We start from the raw sequence: 16865 nt of genomic DNA, 5'->3' as shown, positions 1-16865 counted from the left end.
CATTGGGCCTTCCAAAATTGAAGTAACAATGCAGCTGGAATTACGGTCTCTAAGAACATGAATGGTCTCCCTAAGGCACCATAGGAGTTCTCCAATTCGCCATCAGCTCTTTTTTTTCTCCTTCTTAAAAGTACCCCTGATCCGGTTAATTCAGCTCGGGGTGTGGGGGAACCAATCCCAGCGGTACCTCAGTCCTCTGGATGTTGGGGTGCACAGCACGCCCAGGGTTGCACGCCCGCCTGGCAAGCGCAGTCACCACCGAACACAAAGCGGTCCCTCCCTGCGTTCGGGAGCGCGCGCAAGGACCCGCGTGCTGATTGGCGCGCGCGGCTCAGGACCTGGGATAGCTCCGCCCCCTAGCCCATCCTGAATCAGCGATTGGTCCAGAGGCCGTGCGCGCCGGTCCTCGGCCCCGACGCTCCTCCCCGCGGGGCTCCGAACTTGAACTGGGCGCCGCGGGTGGCCGCGGGAGCGTGACTGCGCTGCGCGAGTCGCTGGGAGGCATTGCCGCTGTAAGTGGAGCCGAAAGCCTCCCTGGATAGGGCCACACGCTTCGAGCCCCACCAAGTAAACGTAGTCCGAGGCCAAGCGTTGCCGGGGTGTGTGTGTGTGTGTGCGCGTGGGGAGGGGAGAGAGGGCGAAAAGTGTCCGGGTGTTTGCAACGTCCCCTCCCCCCGACACGTCCCCAGCTGTGTCTGTGGCGGGAAGGGGGCCACGACGTCGCCGGTGCGGCTTGCATTCTGCGGCTGTACCACGATGGTTTGGGGAGGGGAACAGTGGGCCCGGAGGAAACGCTCCTGGGTGGGCTTCCGTTTCCCAAGGGAGGCGCCCGTGCCGGGAGAGACTGCTGTGTATTTCGTCCCCCACGCGACACTTTTCCGGGTTTGCTCCCGCTCGGGAAGAGAGGGGGCCTGCATTCCGTGTCCTGGCGAGCGCCTGCCCGCAGAGCAGCCCCAGGCCCTCCGCGTCCACCCACGGCCCCACCTCCCGCTTGCTTTATTCTCCTAGTCCGCTCCCGCCAGGCAGGCTGGGGGGTCCCACATCGAACCCCTGACTGCAGGCATTGGAGTAGCGCGGGCCCCTGTTGTGCAGTGCTCCGAGGATCCTGACCTGGCCACCCTTGTAGTTCCGGGGAGTCCAGGGGTGCAGAGAAACCTATAAGGGTGCTCATGTGGGGCTCCTCCAGCCCCAGGACGTAGAAACCCGGCGCCGACGCGTCGCGATCACCCCCCAGCAGTCTCTTTTCCTGGGGTGGGAAAGTGGGTCAAGCCCTGTCCTGCTTCCAGTGGGCCTTTGGGGGTACTGGAGTTGAGTTGGGAGCAAGACCCCCGCCCCTCACCTCCCCATAGTCGCATCTTCACCCTGGGTAGGCACTCGGCCTGGCTGGAGTCGGCAGCGGGGGGGGGGGGGGGGGGGGGGACAGCTTGCACGCATGGCTCTGGAGGCTCCGGTTGCTGGCCAGAGCGGCTGCCAGGCTCTAAAGTTCCCAATTGACCACACCAGAAACTAAATATAGGAGCAGCTGGTGCGGACGTGGTGTCGCAGAAGCTCCTTTGCAGAGATCTTGGGACTGCAGATAAGGTAGAGAGTTCTTGCCTGTAAAGGCCTAGTCAGGGGGCCACGGTCAGGTTTAAGTGCACCCCTCCCCTTCGTACACATTTCCTCTTTGATTCCAACTGAAACTAAGTTCTGGTCTGGTGAGACAGGAGAACAGTATTGGCACCTCCCACAAGGCAGGGCAACCTTGTGTGTGTGTATGTGTGCGTGTACGCACACATGCACACATACACCCTTATTAGGGAGCTTGATCTCAGGGCATAAACAGTGTCTCTTTTGATCTGTCCCTTGAAGTGTTTTGCTCAAGGCTGATGCCTTACCACTTGACCACAGCTCCATATCTTGTACTTTTTTGGTTAGTTGGAGATATGATGAGTCCTACAGATGTTTTCTGCCTGGGGCTGGCTTGGACTTATGGTCTTTAGATCTCAACCACTTGAATAGTTAATATTAATAGTTGCCAGGATTAGGGGAAACGTTTTTCTTTTTGGCCAGCCCCGTAGCTTGAACTCAGGGCCTGAGCACTGTCCTTGGGCTTTCTCAAGTCTAAAACTCTACCATGTGAGCCACAGCACCGTTTCCAGCTTTTTCTATGTATATGGTATCAAGGAATGGAACCTGGGTCTTTGTGCATCCCAGTCAAGCACTTACTCTACCACTAGGCCAAACTCCCAGCCCCAACTTTTTTTTTTTCCTGGCATTCAGTTTATTATTTCCAAACTTTCTGTGTGCACCTTTAAATTTTCTTTCTTTCTTTCTGTCTTTCTTTTTTCTTTCTTTCTTTCTTTTTGGTTCAGTTGTAGGGCTTCAACTGGGTACTGCCCCTGAGCTCTTCTGCCCAAGGCAAGTGCTGTACTACTTGAGCCACAGCACCATGTACCTCTTTTTTGATAGGAAACACTAATGCTTTGCATGGTCCTTTCTTGAAGTGACATTTTGAACCAGCCCAGTTGAAGGTGGCATTTCTATTCTACAAATGAGACTCTTCAACTTTCCAGATCTCTGCTTGGGTTAGTTGCTCCCATCAGAGGACAGCCCTATGGGAAGGCCTCTAATAGTGCAGGAGCAGACTGGATGTGGGGTTTCCCATCTCCCTTGGTCATTGCATACATGGGCTTGGACCCTGTTCCTTCCTTTTAGGGTCATGTCTGCCCCTTGACCTGTTGTCCTAGAATCTGACACATTCTGCCACCCAGTAGGAAGGTTGTTCTGGACCGTATTTGCCATTTTTCTTTTTTTTTTGCCCAGGGTGAGCCTGCTACAAGGTACCAAGGAAATGATTACTAGAATTCAATATTTTCCAGGACTATGGGACATGGACACTCTGGGAAAAGGAGAGAAGGGGAGGCACAGAGAGGTCCATGTGGGGGAGCAGTGGTGTAAGGGCTTCAACTTTATATTGAGGGTTTCTGAGATTTGGAGTGCTTCCCTGAAAAATTTCTAAGGCCTCCCTTCTAGTACCTGACAGGGACTAATGCCATCTAGCTAGCTGGAGGGTCCTAAGACCAAATTAGACCAAGACTGGATAATGGCTCCTGTTTCTCCCCTTTAGGATATTTTCCAACATCTCTGTGTCTCTTGGCCTGTGAGGCTGCCATGGGGGCCTGTGTTTGGATTGTGGTTCCAGCAAGGCCACCCTTGTATCCTGATTGTCTAAACAGTGCTGACATATGATGATTTCTGATGGACTCAAATAGTAGACACTGGGGCCCCTCACAACCCAGGGCAGCCTTGCCCAGGGGCTTTTGCAGAAAGTTCCAGGTAGGTCTACAGCTTAAAGGGAAAAAAAGGTTTCTTTATCCTACTTCCTGGTTGATACTAAATAGTAATTCTTCTCCTCCTCCTCTTCCTCCTCCTCCTCCTCCTCTTCCTCTTCTTCCTCTTCCTCTTCTTCCTCCTCTTCCTCCTCATTCATTTTCTTTTGGTGTTGGTACTGGGATTTGAAGTCCTGGTCCCAAGCTACCACTTGGATTTTTTTTTTCCACTTAGGCCTTGTACTGCACTTGAGCCACACCTCCAGTTCTAGATTTGACTGGTCAATTAGAGATAAGAAACTCCTCAGTATTTGTCTGTCTAGGCTGGCTTTGAACCATGATCTTCAGATCTCAGCCTCTTCTGAGTGTCTTGGATTACAGACATGAGCTGCTGGTGCCCAGCAGTTCTTGCTGTTTTTGTCAAACAGGCTTCACCTTGAGCGTAAAAGAAACAGTGACTGAAGTAGGAATTTTGTTGGTGGTCTTTGGAACTCACTCCAGCCCCGAGTCATCCCAAGATTGTTCTCCATTAGATCTGGAGTCTTTGCTCTGTCTTGAGTCTTATTTAACCTGTGCCTGGTGGCAGTGTGTGTGTGTGTGTGTGTGTGTGTGTGTGTGTGTGTGTGTGTGTGTGGTTTAAAAGCTCGTAAACAACCTAAATGACTTGTCCTAAGTCATTAAGTGCTACTGAAACTCAGAGGAAGGAGAGAATCATGAAGGGCTTGGGCAGTCTGAGGAGACTTCCTGGAGGTGGAGAAGTAGGAATTCTACTCATTCCTCAAGGATGAGTTTCACCGAGTTGTTTGCTGAGACTCATATGAGTAAGAAACTGAGTTTAGCTGCTGATATCATGCCTGCATGTGTACTGCTTTGTTTTCCCAAGTAGCCTTTGTTGCGTATTTATGTGCATTTTGTCTTTATCTGCTGTCAGCTCGGAGCATTGCTCCCAGCCCCAGCTCTGTGCCCTCACAGACCTGCCTGTGGCCCTAGGGGTAGCTCCTCCGGCTACCTGTGGAGCTGGGGTTGGAGCTAAGGGAGCTACAGGTGAGATGGATGGAATTGACCTGGGCTAGCCTGGCAATTACTACTCAGTCACTGTAACCTTGGACTGGCCCCTTAGCTAGTCCTTCTTAGTTTCCCACTCTAATAAACAGAAAGTTGGGAACATTTTTGTCTAAATGTCCCCATACCTTATAATTTTATGAAGCCTTACACCTTTAACATTATATAACACTATCTATCTATAACTATAGCTATAGCTATACACACACAGTGTGTGTGTGTGTGTGTGTGTGTGTGTGTGTGTGTGTGTGTGTACTGAGGCTTGAACTCAGTGCCTGGGCACTGTTCCTTAGCTTTTTCACACTAGGCTGGTACTCTGCCACTTGAGCCACAGCTCTACTTCTGAGTTTCAATGCATTGGAGATAAGTCTTATGGACTTCCCTGTCCAGGTTGGCTTTGAACCTTGATCCTCAGATCTCAGCCTCCTGAGGAGGATTACAGGTGAGAGTTACTGACTTGCAGCTGTTTGTTTTTTTTTTTTTTACCTTTTTAAGCCTTTTCTCCCCTAGTAATCCGATTTCCCTTCTCTCATTTCCATCATCTCTCCCCTGCTTGCAGATAAACTCAGCATCAGGCTGATAATCAGGTATACAAGCTAGTGCTGTAACTTTCCCTGCAGACTGGCAAAGGGAAGGGAGTTCATGCTGAGGGCCCAGCCACCTGCAGACTGTGGGCTCCATTTGCCTTGGCACACTTACTTCCTGTGGTGCACGAGGAACCTGGCAGATAGGTGAGCTGGAAGAAGTTCAAGTATAGGATGAGGGGCAGGTAGAGGGCAGGTATCTTTCCTCTGTAGTTGGCCGGGCCTGCCTTCAACATCCTAGCTGTTGAGTCACAGATCAGCACACACCTGAGTCCTCACCTGTCTGGCCACGGGTTCAGGCTGGGTCCTGTGTCTGGTGAGGTCATATGTATTTCCTAGGAGCAAAGCAGGAGGGGCCAGTTGTCTTCTCCTTCTGACAGGCAGATCAGCCTTTGCAAAGCCCATTCTGACTGTGGCCTGGGCTCTGGGTCCCAAGAAAGGTGAGTGGCCTGGACCTGTTCCTGGGTTCCTAGCCAGCTGGATCTTGGAGAGGAGGGTGCTGAGGAGAGTGGGGTTCCAGCTGGCAGGAGGATACTTCATGGCCCTGCATTTTCCCCAGGTACAGGCCCCTTGTGAGAAGCAGACCGGCCTGGGGGCTGGGAGCAGATTACCTACGGCTGCATGTTGAAGAAGATGGGTGAGGCCGTGGCCAGAGTTGCAAGGAAGGTCAATGAGACGGTGGAGAGCGGCTCTGACACACTGGGTGAGTGAGGGAAGCCTGGTTTTTTCACTGCCCTGTGAAGTCAGCTTAGAAATGACCCAGGAAGGAAATGGCGCTGTGGCTCAAGTGGTAGAGCACTAGCCTTGAGCTGTAGAGCTCAGGGACAGTTCTGGACGCAGGCCTGGAGTTTAAGCCCCACCACTGACAAAAAAAGAAAAAGAAAAAGAAGTGATTGACCCAGGAAGAAATGAAGATGGCTGGGTGAAGTATGCCCGATCATGAGGGCAAAGGCTTGATGGAACTTTGGCTGTATTTGTGGCAGTTGTGTGTGCTTTGTGTCCCCATGGAAGACAATTCTTGCTATGTGGGCTAGTTGATGGCCTTTGGACCAAATGAAATATTAGGCTGGCACCAGATGGTTCCCTCATGCACATACTATGCCATTGTGTTGCGTCACCTTCCTGGATTGTCACAGCCCTCCTATGGTGACTGATGGCTACTTTGTCTTCAGATGAGGACAAGAAGGAGGGGCAACAGATGAGTGGGTGTTTGGGGGTTTAGCCTATTTGGGAGGCTTCCTCGCATTCCATATTGTACTTGGGTTGTGAATTGTGTCTTTTGCTTTGCATTGATTGTGGCATTTTAGATTGTGAGTTACTCCCAGACTCCAAGCATTTAAGTGGATAGACTATCCTGTTGAGTTGAATTAGGCATACTTTATTTTATTTTACTTTTATTTCATTGTACTGTGTGCCTGTACTAGGGCTTGAACTTAAGCTCACCAGGATACTCTCCTTTAGCTTTTGTGCTCAAGGCTGAAGTTCTACAACTTGAGCCACAGCTCTACTTCCAAAGTAGAGCCAGAGCTCCACTTTTTGGTGGTTAATTGGTGATAAGAGGTTCATGGACTTTGGGCACACAAGGCTGGCTTCAAACTGCAGTTGTCAGATCTTAGCCTCTGGAGTAGCTCTAGGGTTACAGGTGTGAGCCACTTCCTCCAGTACCAGCAGATGTTCATGAGGAAGGAGAGCTGGGGATTCAGTTCAATTACCTGTGTATGCTTGGGAAGGCATGTGTAGTGTGTGTGTGTGTGCGCGCGCTCATGCGCATGCACATACGTGTGTCCATCCTTCATCTATCCGTCCATCCATCCTGCTGGAGCATAAGCTCCATCACTGTGAAGTCAGAGGTGTGTTGTGGGCACCCAGAGGACTAAAGCAGAGTCCTGTCTTGGATGCCTGCTGTTATAGACAGGCAGACTTTGGCTGTAAAAATTTATAGGTGAGTAAACTTCCTGGGGCTGTGTGGGCACGTATGTCTGCATCTTTGAGGCTGTTAGGGGCATTTCTGTGGCAGTTATTCCTGAGCAAAGATCCAGACTGGAAAGGTAGAATATTTTTCTGAGTGGTCACTCATCAAGTGTGTCTAGAATGCAGACTTGGGGCAAGAGGTGGTGGCTCAGGATCGGAGAGATACATTCAGTTTTCAGGATGAGGTAGGCACTCTTCTTCTGGGAAGTCCTCAGCCTTACTCCAGCCACCCTTCTTCCCATTTTCTGCAGAGCCTCTCTAGAGGATATGGACCCTGTGGTCTTTTGCCTTTCCCTTCCAGCCCAGGTTAGTCAGGTACTGCCTTAGCACATGGCAGAGTGAGTCTTTGAACTGAGCCAAAATATATACAATGTCTCCTCTACCAGAAGTCTAACTTGCTGTCGGCTTTGGAGCAGAGTCTCTGAGCAAGTCTTATCCTCTGGTGAGCTGTTGGTTCTGGACCCTCCATCAGAGTGTCTGGGTATCTGCACTGGTCATATGGCTGTGATAATCCTCATGTTCAAAGCTCTTCACCACTAATATTGACTTTGACGAGCCTGCCGTTGGGTGCTAGGGACCTGGGTTGTCAATTCAGTAACACAGCAGATTGCTGAGGCTCACCTGTTGAGCTTTAATTTCTTCATCTATGTATGAGGATGTAGTTGTGTCTACCTCATATGCGTGATTACAAGATGTCTGTCATGTACTTGGCATGCTGTGAGCTCAGAAAATGGCAGCTGTGTGCTCTTGTCCTGAGGCTTGAACTCAAGGCCTGAGCACTGTCCCTGAGTTTCTTCTGCTCAAAACGAGCACTCTACGACTTGAGCCATAGCTCTACTTCTGGCTTTTTTAGGTAATGAAATGGAGATGAGAGTCTCACACTTTCCTGTCCAGGCTGCCTTCAAACTGTAATCCTCAGATCTCAGTCTCCTAAGTAGCTAGGTGTGAGCCACAGGCTCCTGGTTTGGAAGCTAATTAAATCTTTCATTTTCCCTCATTCCCTAAAGCTGAAGGTGAGGCTTCAGTCCTTACAGCATGGACTCAGGTGTCACAGGCAGGTCTCCATTGGCTGTTTCCCTTAGCCTCCAAGTGCAGAACAAATGGGCAAGTCTCTGCGTGACATCTCTGACTTAAAGTGTCACCGGGGGAGGGTTGGGGGGGGCAGGCGTGCAGCTCCATCTTATGCAGCTGTGGTGGGGGCTGAGGGATTCTGGGAAAGGGAGAACTGAATTCTGACCTGGGGAGCTGAAGTCCAGACACAGTTGGAAGGTTGTGCTGGGGCGTCCTGACTTCAACCTGTGTGAGCCTGGGAGTTTGACATCATATGAACAGGCCCATATAATCTGGTCTGGGCTATATTTCCTAGGCACTTATTAAGTACCAGCTGTGTATAAGGTGTTAGGGAGCACCCAGGGAGGTGAGCCCCTGGCCGAGACCAGCTGACCTGCTGTGAGACAGCAGGTGAAGCAGTCCTATGAGGTTTCCTGGAGAAGTCGGGAATTGAACTGGGTCTTGAAAGATGAGTGAAGGAAGGTACTCAATGATTCTCTTATAAAAATAGCAAGCAACATTAAACTACTCAACATCCAACATCAAAAACTGGCTTAAAGAAGTTCTAGCACAGTTTTACAGTGTCGTTTCTGTAGCCCCTAACAGTGGTAAGTAACATCTTTGACTAAAGATGGATAGCATGCTCATGTCACACGCATTGGGAACTACAAGGTCCTCAAGTGTTTCATTAGCAAGGTGCTGATTATGCACAACATGTGTACTTGTAGAAGAGAAAATGGAAGGAAATAAAACAAGATGCAAATAGGAATCAGAAAATTAGCACTCGCATTTCTGAAGTGAGCTCTGATGAATGCATTACTGTCAAAACTTGAGAAGAAGAGAATGGCTGCTCTAATGGGCAGCTCTTATGTCTTGTGCCAGGTGAGCTGCAGGTGTGTGGGAGTCCCGGAAACAGGCTGGAAATAACTCATTATGGCTGTTCTCTTCTCAACACCCTCTCTCCTCCAAGCCAGCCTCTAAGCCAGTGCTGCAGCTGGGTCCAGCTTGCTTCTCTTGAACCTGTAACCCGAACTGTGGATCCCAACCCTGAAAACCTCCCTGCCCCCCACTCCAGCTTCTTTCTCCCTCAGCAAGTGAGCTCCTTTCCTTTCTGGCCCTCTGAAGGCCTCTATCTTGAACTGAAGCCACTCGGGTCCCAGCCTCTCCCCCTTCCATTACCAGTGTGGTTTTTAGACTCAGCTTCTTTTCTGACCCCTCCTGGGGACAGACCCCTTGCAAGTTAATACTTCCTCTGTGTGCCACCTCAGGCTGTTCTGGACTCTTTGGGTTCTGAATCCCCAAGGGCCTCAGTTTGACCTTGCCCTTCTCTTTAGTGGTCTGTGGAGCTAGGCTGCTGTGTTCCTGTTCCATTCCAAGGCAGAGAGACACAGACAGCTGTTTGCTGGGACTTTGCTTTTTTTTTTTTTTTTTTTTTTGCTGCCAGTTCTGGGCTTGAGCTCAGGGCCTGAGCACTGTCCTTGGACTTTCTCAAGGCTAGAGCTCTACCACTTGAGCCTCAGCACCACTTCCGGCTTTTTTCTATGTATGTGGTACCAAGGAATCGAACCCGGGTCTTCGTGCATGCTAGGCAAGCACTTTAACCACTAGGCCAAACTCCCAGCCCGGGACTTTGCTTTTGATGTGGTGGTGGGGTTGAGGGCGCGGGCTGGAACCAGTTCCTCATGGGTAACTGTATAGAAATACAACAATCTTCATAGGTAGCTAGGATTATGAGCTGCCCCTCTAGGCCTCCTTCATTTGTCTTTGATAAAATGTCTATTTACACATTTTTTCTCATTAACTTTTGAAGGCTCTTATATATTCCAAGGTTTTTTTTAATTTGGCATGTGTTTTGTAGTAGGGTTTCTAGCTTTAGACTTGTCTTTTATTCTCTTCACAGCATTCCTTGAAGACAAGATATTGTTATTGTTAATTTGCAGTTTAATTTAATACTGTGAATTCTGAGGCCTTGAGCTTGCCTGCTCATGGCTGATGCGATAGCATTTGAGCCCTGTCTCCAAAATGGCCTTTTGTTGCTTAATTGGAGATGAAATCTCAAGGGCATTCCTGCCTGATTGGCTTTGAACTGTAATCCTTTGGATCTTAGCCTCTTAAGGTGCTAGAATTACCAGTGTGAGTCATCAACAGTTGGTTTCATTTTTTGCTTTATAGATGTTACTTTGGGTATTGTCTAGGCACCTAACTCAAAGGTACAGAGATTTCTTCTTAGAATCATATAAGTATTGGGTAAATGACATGAGTTTACAAAAAGACTCAGAAGGGGGCTAGTGATTTGCATTTTAAGGTGAGCCTTCCCTTTCTCAACTTTTGAGAACAATTTAGAAATAAATTCTTTCCCCTGGTGCTTTCAGAGGGCTGGGCAGGACCCTGTCTAGACAGGCCTCTGTATGGGTATAGCGACAACAAATAGAAATGGGATGCAATACTGTGATGTGGTACACCACTGGGACCGGGAGGGGTCTGGGGGGGGGCTGTGATTAGGACTGAGCACCTAGCTGGAAGCTGTGAAGTAACCCAACAGGGAGACCAGAGCCCTTCTCATCACACAGGCCAAGTGGTTTTGTTTTGTTTTTTCTCCCGTATTCACCAGCAGATGGCGCACTATCACTGGTCCAGCTGGTGACAGAAACCTGAGACCTACTGTGCTCCTAGACTTCTTCCCAGCCCTCCTCCTCATTTCCCAGTCTGGCTCCTGCAGGGCTCTGATCTTACAATACCTTTTTTGAGTAAGAGCACTCAGGAAGAATTACTATAGAATAAGGATGCACAAGAGCAAGGCCTTGGTGGCCTTGAATGCCCATGAATCTCAGTGTAGCTCAACGCACTGGGGTATGTGCATGCGATGAGAAACTATAAAACCATGTAAAGGACAAACTGTGTTATAAGCAACCACTGGAGGAGTCTTACGATCATAAAGCTGAACGGCTGAATGTGATGTGCACAGCTGTAATCTCTGTCAATCAGGAGGTGGAAGCAGGATATCAAGGTTCAAGGCCTGCCTGGGCAAAAACTAGTGGGGACTAGGGTATAGCTCAAGTGGTGGAACATTTGCCTAGCAAGTAAGCATAAGGCCTCATTAACAACAAAAGAGAAAGAGAGAAAAAGAAAAAAGAAGAGAGAGTGAGGTGCATCCTGGAAGCTCCTATACACCCACGTCAGGAGAGGCCTGTGTGGTGATAGGAGGTACCCTGTCACAAGTGTTTATGGGTGTGGATATGAGTCTCAGTTCAGCCACAGCCTTGCTGAGTAACTTTGGGAATCTTGCTGCATCTCTGTGGCTCAGTCTCCTTACTGCTCATACAAGACTGTTCCTAGGCCTCTGGATATGTGCACATTGTTTTTGGCCCTTGGAGCCTGAAAGCGTGGGCAGTGGGCTGGCCATAGCTGCACAGTTGGTCAATAAACACTTGTGCGGGGTCTGGGTCTGGGTCTGGCAAGACGCATGCCAGCACAAAGAAAGGAAGCATAGCTGAGACTCTAGTGGGCGTGTGAAGTTATTATTCAGAGGCAAATAACTAACTTGGAAAAAAAAATCAATAGAGCTCAAGGAGTAAGACAGCTTTGCTGAAGGCAAATTGGTCCTGTGCAACAGACAGCAGAAATATAGGACCTAGGTCTGAGTGCTCCCTCATCTTAGAGGTATATGGTTAATGTCAGCTGCCCTGAGTATCTTCAGGGCTCTGGCTGCGTCTGAGCTACTTTTGAAAGCAGCAAATGCCCAGAAAGGTAGTTACAGTGTGTCCTGTCCAGATAGTGGCAGGCAGAGCCTGCTGGGAAGCTAAGAGAGAGCCAGGCAGAGCTCTGGCAAATGCTGCCAGCTGTGACTGAGCTGGCATTGCCTCTTTGTGCCCAGGTGGTGGGGGCTCTGTAGGGACCTCTCTGGACACCACTGCATACGTTACAGGAAGGCTGTGGAGTGAACAGAAGCAGCTCAGCAATGGCGGTTGGAGGCAGCTTCTGGGATGGAGGGAGAGCAGATTTCCCCATTTAAAACATGTACATGTCTCAATGAAAGGCAGCAGTAATCTGTGGGCCCAGGCCATAGACCAGGAGGCACACAAGGGTAGATTGGGAGAAGCCAGGCTTCTCCTGCCCTGTCCTCTAGTCTCCCAGTCCCTTTCTCCCACAGCAGAGTCTTGTGGGACCAGAGGAACGGTTGTGATGCCTTGTTGGGGTCCACTTGGCTAGCTCTGAAGTTACTAGGGCTGAGACTGGTTGGCTGGGATTCTGGGACTTGCTCCATTCCTAGCCGTGGTGGGAGAGGCCACACCCAAAACCATACAGATGTGGCCCAGGTGTCGGAGTTGGGCTTCACTAGACCCTTCTAGAGCTTTAAAACATCAATGGCTAAAAGCCCCACCACTCCATTCTAGCTCCTTTGTGGATTTCAGGCTTTTAGAGGTAAAAAGGATAAAAGTGGAGGTCATGGGAGGATAGGGGCTGACCCCAAACCTGGCCAGTTTATTCCGTATGTGCTCCGTACCCCACCACACGCCCCCTAGAGGAGGACTTGTAATACCTGTGTCACAGTGATGATGGAGTAAATTTCATCCCATGGATACAAACCACCCAATTTCCTCTCAGCCCCCCACCACCTCTGGACCTTCTGTTATGGAGATGGTTCTGAGTTATCACCAGGGAAGTCCTACAAAGGAGAGTAGTGGTGTGGTAGTGTGCTTTCCACAGCAAGTGGTTGTCTTCAGATTTCCAAGGGCTCATGGTGGCACTGTAAGTGATTTGTGCAATGATGTTGTACTTTACACAGGAGTCAGAGTTGAAAGAGAATATGAGTAAAGATCTTACACAGAAGTTGGGTGCTTTCTCACACCTGTAACCTTAGCTATTCAAGAAGCTGAGATCTGAGGATTGTGATTCAAAACCAGCCTGGGCAGGAAAGTCTGTGAAACTCTTTATCTTCAGTTAACCACTAGAAAACTGGAAGTAGTGCCATGGCTCAAAGTGGTAGAGTGCTGGCCTTGGGTGAGAAATCACAGGGATGGTGGCCAGGCCCTGAATTCGTACTGCGTGACTGACCAAAAAATTAAAAGATTGCAAATGGAATCAAAATGACCTGGGAAGGAGAAGAGCTCACATTTCCTTAAGTGCTTCACTGCTTCACAATACATTTCCTGACTTAATCATCACCAGCTCTTATAAGTGACTGTGGTTATCCCATATTACAGTGTGGAAACTGAGGCACAGAGGGTGAAGCAACTTCCCAACACAGTCACACAGCCAAGAAAAGATTGGGAAGGAATTTGTATGGAAACACACCCGGGCAGAGCCCACATACTCAGCCCTGCAGAGACTGTTGTTTGCGTAGTTAGGAAGCACTGGTTTGTGATTTGTGCAAACCCATGCTATAAAGAAATACCTTCCTATTAGAGTCACACAGGTGGCCCCTGAATTTAGTTAAGTTAAATGAGTGTGTGAGCTGCCACTGCTGTCCCTAATCTGGCTTGGTGACAGAAGTCCCAGATGACTTTTGATCAGGAGAATGCCGTGACTCAGCTGCATTTAGAATGATCATTTGATGGCTGTAAGATGGCCTTAGGAAATGCAGAGAAGAGGCCAAGTGGCATCTTCAGGAGGTAAAGCTGGTGGGCAGAGACTCATGAAGTGAGGGAAGGGCCAAACGGGTACCTGGTTATCTGGGGAAGCCTGGGCCCTTAGGATGAGTTGGGGTTCTAAACAGTATGCTTCAAGACAGCTGGAATTTGAGATTTCTTATTTTTTTTTTTTTGCCAGTCCTGGGCTTGAGCTCAGGGCTTGAGCACTGTCCTTGGACTTTTTCAAGGCTAGCACTCTACCACTTGAGCCTCAGCACGACTTCCGGCTTTTTTTGCTATGTATGTGGGGTACTGAGGAATTGAACCCGGGTCTTTGTGCATGCTAGGCAAGCACTCTACCACTAGGCCAAACTCCCGGCCCCGAAATTTGAGATTTCTGCAGAAGAGTCCTGCCCCATGCTGCCTGCCTGCTTCTGCTAAAATGGGGCAGTATTTATTTATTTGTGCTGGTACTAAAATCAAGGTGCTGTCCCTTAGCTTTTTCGCTCAAGCTTAGTGCTATACCACTTAACCACAGCTCCATATCTGGCTTTTTGTTGGTTAATTGCAGGTAAGAGTCTTATAGGTTTTCCTGCTTGGGCTGGCTTTGAATTCTGATCCTCAGATTTCAGCTTCCTGAATAGCTAGGATTATAGACATGAACCATCAACATCCATTTTGGAGCAATATTTTTTCGAAGAGGAAAGTATCTTTGCAACCACATGGATAACTCTGAAGCTTCTAAAAGTGTGTTTGCAGGGGCTGGGAGTTTGGCCTAGTGGTAGAGTGCTTGCCTAGCATGCACAAAGACCCTGGTTCGATTCCTTGGTACCACATATGCATAGAAAAAGCCTGAAATGGTGCTATGGCTCAAGTGGTAGAGCTCTAGCCTTGAGAAAAGCCCAAGGACAGTGCTCAGGCTCTGAATTCAAGGCCCAGTTCTGGCCAAAAAAAAAAAAAAAAGCATGTTTTTTTTTCATTCTTTTTTTCATATATTTTTTATTGTAATTAATAGAAGGATTACATGATATTTGCCAGATAGAAGGTGCATTAATTCACATACATTGATACCCTTTCACATGTCTTCGTCCCCATTTCCCTCCCCCCACCCCCAACCCTCATCTTGTTTTCCCCCCTTCCCTATCCAATTTCAAATAACCAAATACAAATATATCCAATATATCAGGTAACAAAGTGAGATACTATAACAATATGAGATAACCAAGGGACAGCAAAAGAGATGAGAGATAACATAGTACCTTAAGGACAACAATCATTCATTATATGGCTTATGTTTCTATATCCTAGAGATCCTTTCATTTAGCGTCATACTATATGGCCTTATGTATCAAGGTTTTGCTCTATTGCAAATCTCTGCTAGGAGAGCCCAAAGTTTCTACTGATTATGACAAATGAGGGAAACAATTGAGCCTAAGTTCCTTTGAGTCTGGCTTACTTCACTTAATATGATTTTTTTCTAAGTCTTTCCATTTCCTAACAAATGGGGAGATGTCGTTCTTTCTGACAGCAGCATAGAATTCCATTGTGTACAAATACCACATCTTGTTGATCCACTCATCAACTGAGGGACATCTAGGTTGGTTCCATATCTTTGCTATGGTAAATAGTGCTGCAGTGAACATTGTTGTGCTAGTGGATTTGTATGTCCTTGTTTCTGGATGATTGGGTAAATGCCAAGTAGTGGAATTGCTGGGTCATAGGGGAGCTCTATGTTTAGTCTTTTGAGGAACTGCCATACTGCTTTCCAGAGTGGTTGAACGAATTTGCATTCCCACCAACAGTGTAGTAGTGATCCCTCCTGGCCACATCCCCTCCAGCATCTGTTGTTATTAGTTTTCTTGATCCTGGCCATTCTAACTGGAGTGAGATGGAATCTTAGTGTTGTTTTGATTTGCATTTCTTTTATGACCAGAGATGTTGAGCATTTCTGTTTCTTCTTCAGAGAAGTCTCTGTTTAAGTCTTTGGCCCATCTTTTAATGGGATGGTTGTTACAAAAAAAAAAGCATGTTTGCAGAAGAATAGAAATGTCCTACCTCAGAGAAATAACCGAATAGACAATTTGGAGACTTTACAAAATGGCTTTGCTCAAGTGTGAAACTGTTTGCTTGGGGGTAAGAAAATTAATCAGGCTGAGGAGTTTATTAAAACCAAATCTTTTCTGAAATATCAAAGTGGCTGAAGCTTATGAGATTGCTAGTGACAGAGGTACATGTTGGAGGGACTCAGAAAAACCAAACATTCTCTAGTAGAGTCCCCGGCAGAATCTGAGGTGCAATGTGGAGACTGTGCACAAGAGCTCACTGGGAGTAAAGTAAGCTCTTGCTCACTAAGTTAGGAAATTACAGTCAGTTCCTGGAGTTAGGTGCAGCAGAAGGTCATTATCTTTAAAGATGAGAGTGAATTTTTAGACCCTTCTAATTGGTGTCAGCCTTTCCTTGCCTGAATGGGTTTTTGCTAAAATGCATATTCTTATCATGCTCCAATTTATCCCCAAGATTACTTATTTTGTCAAATGTTTAGTCAAATGTTGTGTGCTGTGTCTGTGTGTACTGCCCTGTAGAGGACACACTGGGAAGGTGAGAGGAAGGAGGTAATTACTGAGTCCTAGCAGGTGTCCTTTTAGGCTTTTGTACTGGCTGTTATTCCTACTTGAATCCTCCTCTGCCCAGATCTTTCTGCATCCTATTCCCTTTTCTTCTTGTCTGAGCTTAATGCATTCTGTGGAAAGTGCTTCCGCACCACCTCCATTATCACCTGCTGCCCGAGGATGTTGTTTTGTTTTGTTACATTCTCTTTCTGTGTTCTCATCTCTGTTCACTGCCTTGTTCTACATAATTCTAGAGTGTAAACTCTTCCCAGGCTGGGCTTCTATCCAGTTTTCCATCCATTGTTGGACAAGGATAGAGGCTAGCCTGTTATGGGTACCCTGGAAATAATTATGGAATGAATGAATGCATCTGATTTGTTCAACAGCTCTGCAAAGGTATGATTTTTTTTTTTTGATCAAGGAAGGAGAAAATGGGCTCTGAGTTGCAGAGATTTACCTTGATTCTCCCAGCCAGCAATACTTGTACAGGAATTTGAACTTGAGTCTATTGTCCCTTTGTGTAGTCAGCGTCTTGTGTTGTCTTCAATATGCCACCTGCCACAGGGGGACCCAACTCCTTCCCCGGAAGATGCTTCTACCCTGCCAGGATGAGAGGCAAATGAATTCATAACTGCTATGTTCACTTAGGGATATGTAAGACATCACAGGGTGGAGGGGCCCTGACAGAGCTGGTAAAAATCCAAGCTT

General features: G+C 48.0%; 1 protein-coding gene across 4 annotated transcripts in view; it reads left to right on the top strand.

Annotated features, from left to right (window-relative positions):
* Positions 1–445: 445 nt before the first annotated feature.
* Lrrc20 (leucine rich repeat containing 20) overlaps positions 446–16865 on the top strand; it is a 59100-nt gene continuing 42680 nt past the window's right edge. For 2 of the 4 annotated variants that reach the window (XM_090346481.1, XM_090346478.1), the window contains exons 1-2: positions 446–512; positions 5517–5660. In XM_090346481.1, the coding sequence (XP_090202607.1) occupies positions 5579–5660 (82 nt within the window). In that variant the 5' untranslated portion in view covers positions 446–512; positions 5517–5578. The other 2 variants (XM_090346479.1, XM_090346480.1) reach the window with 2 other exon arrangements.

The sequence above is a fragment of the Megascapheus bottae genome, chromosome 15 (assembly GCF_031878675.1).
Source record: "Megascapheus bottae isolate mThoBot1 chromosome 15, mThoBot2.hap1, whole genome shotgun sequence".
Taxonomy (NCBI): domain Eukaryota; kingdom Metazoa; phylum Chordata; class Mammalia; order Rodentia; family Geomyidae; genus Megascapheus; species Megascapheus bottae.
This window is presented reverse-complemented; position numbering and strand designations above follow the sequence as displayed.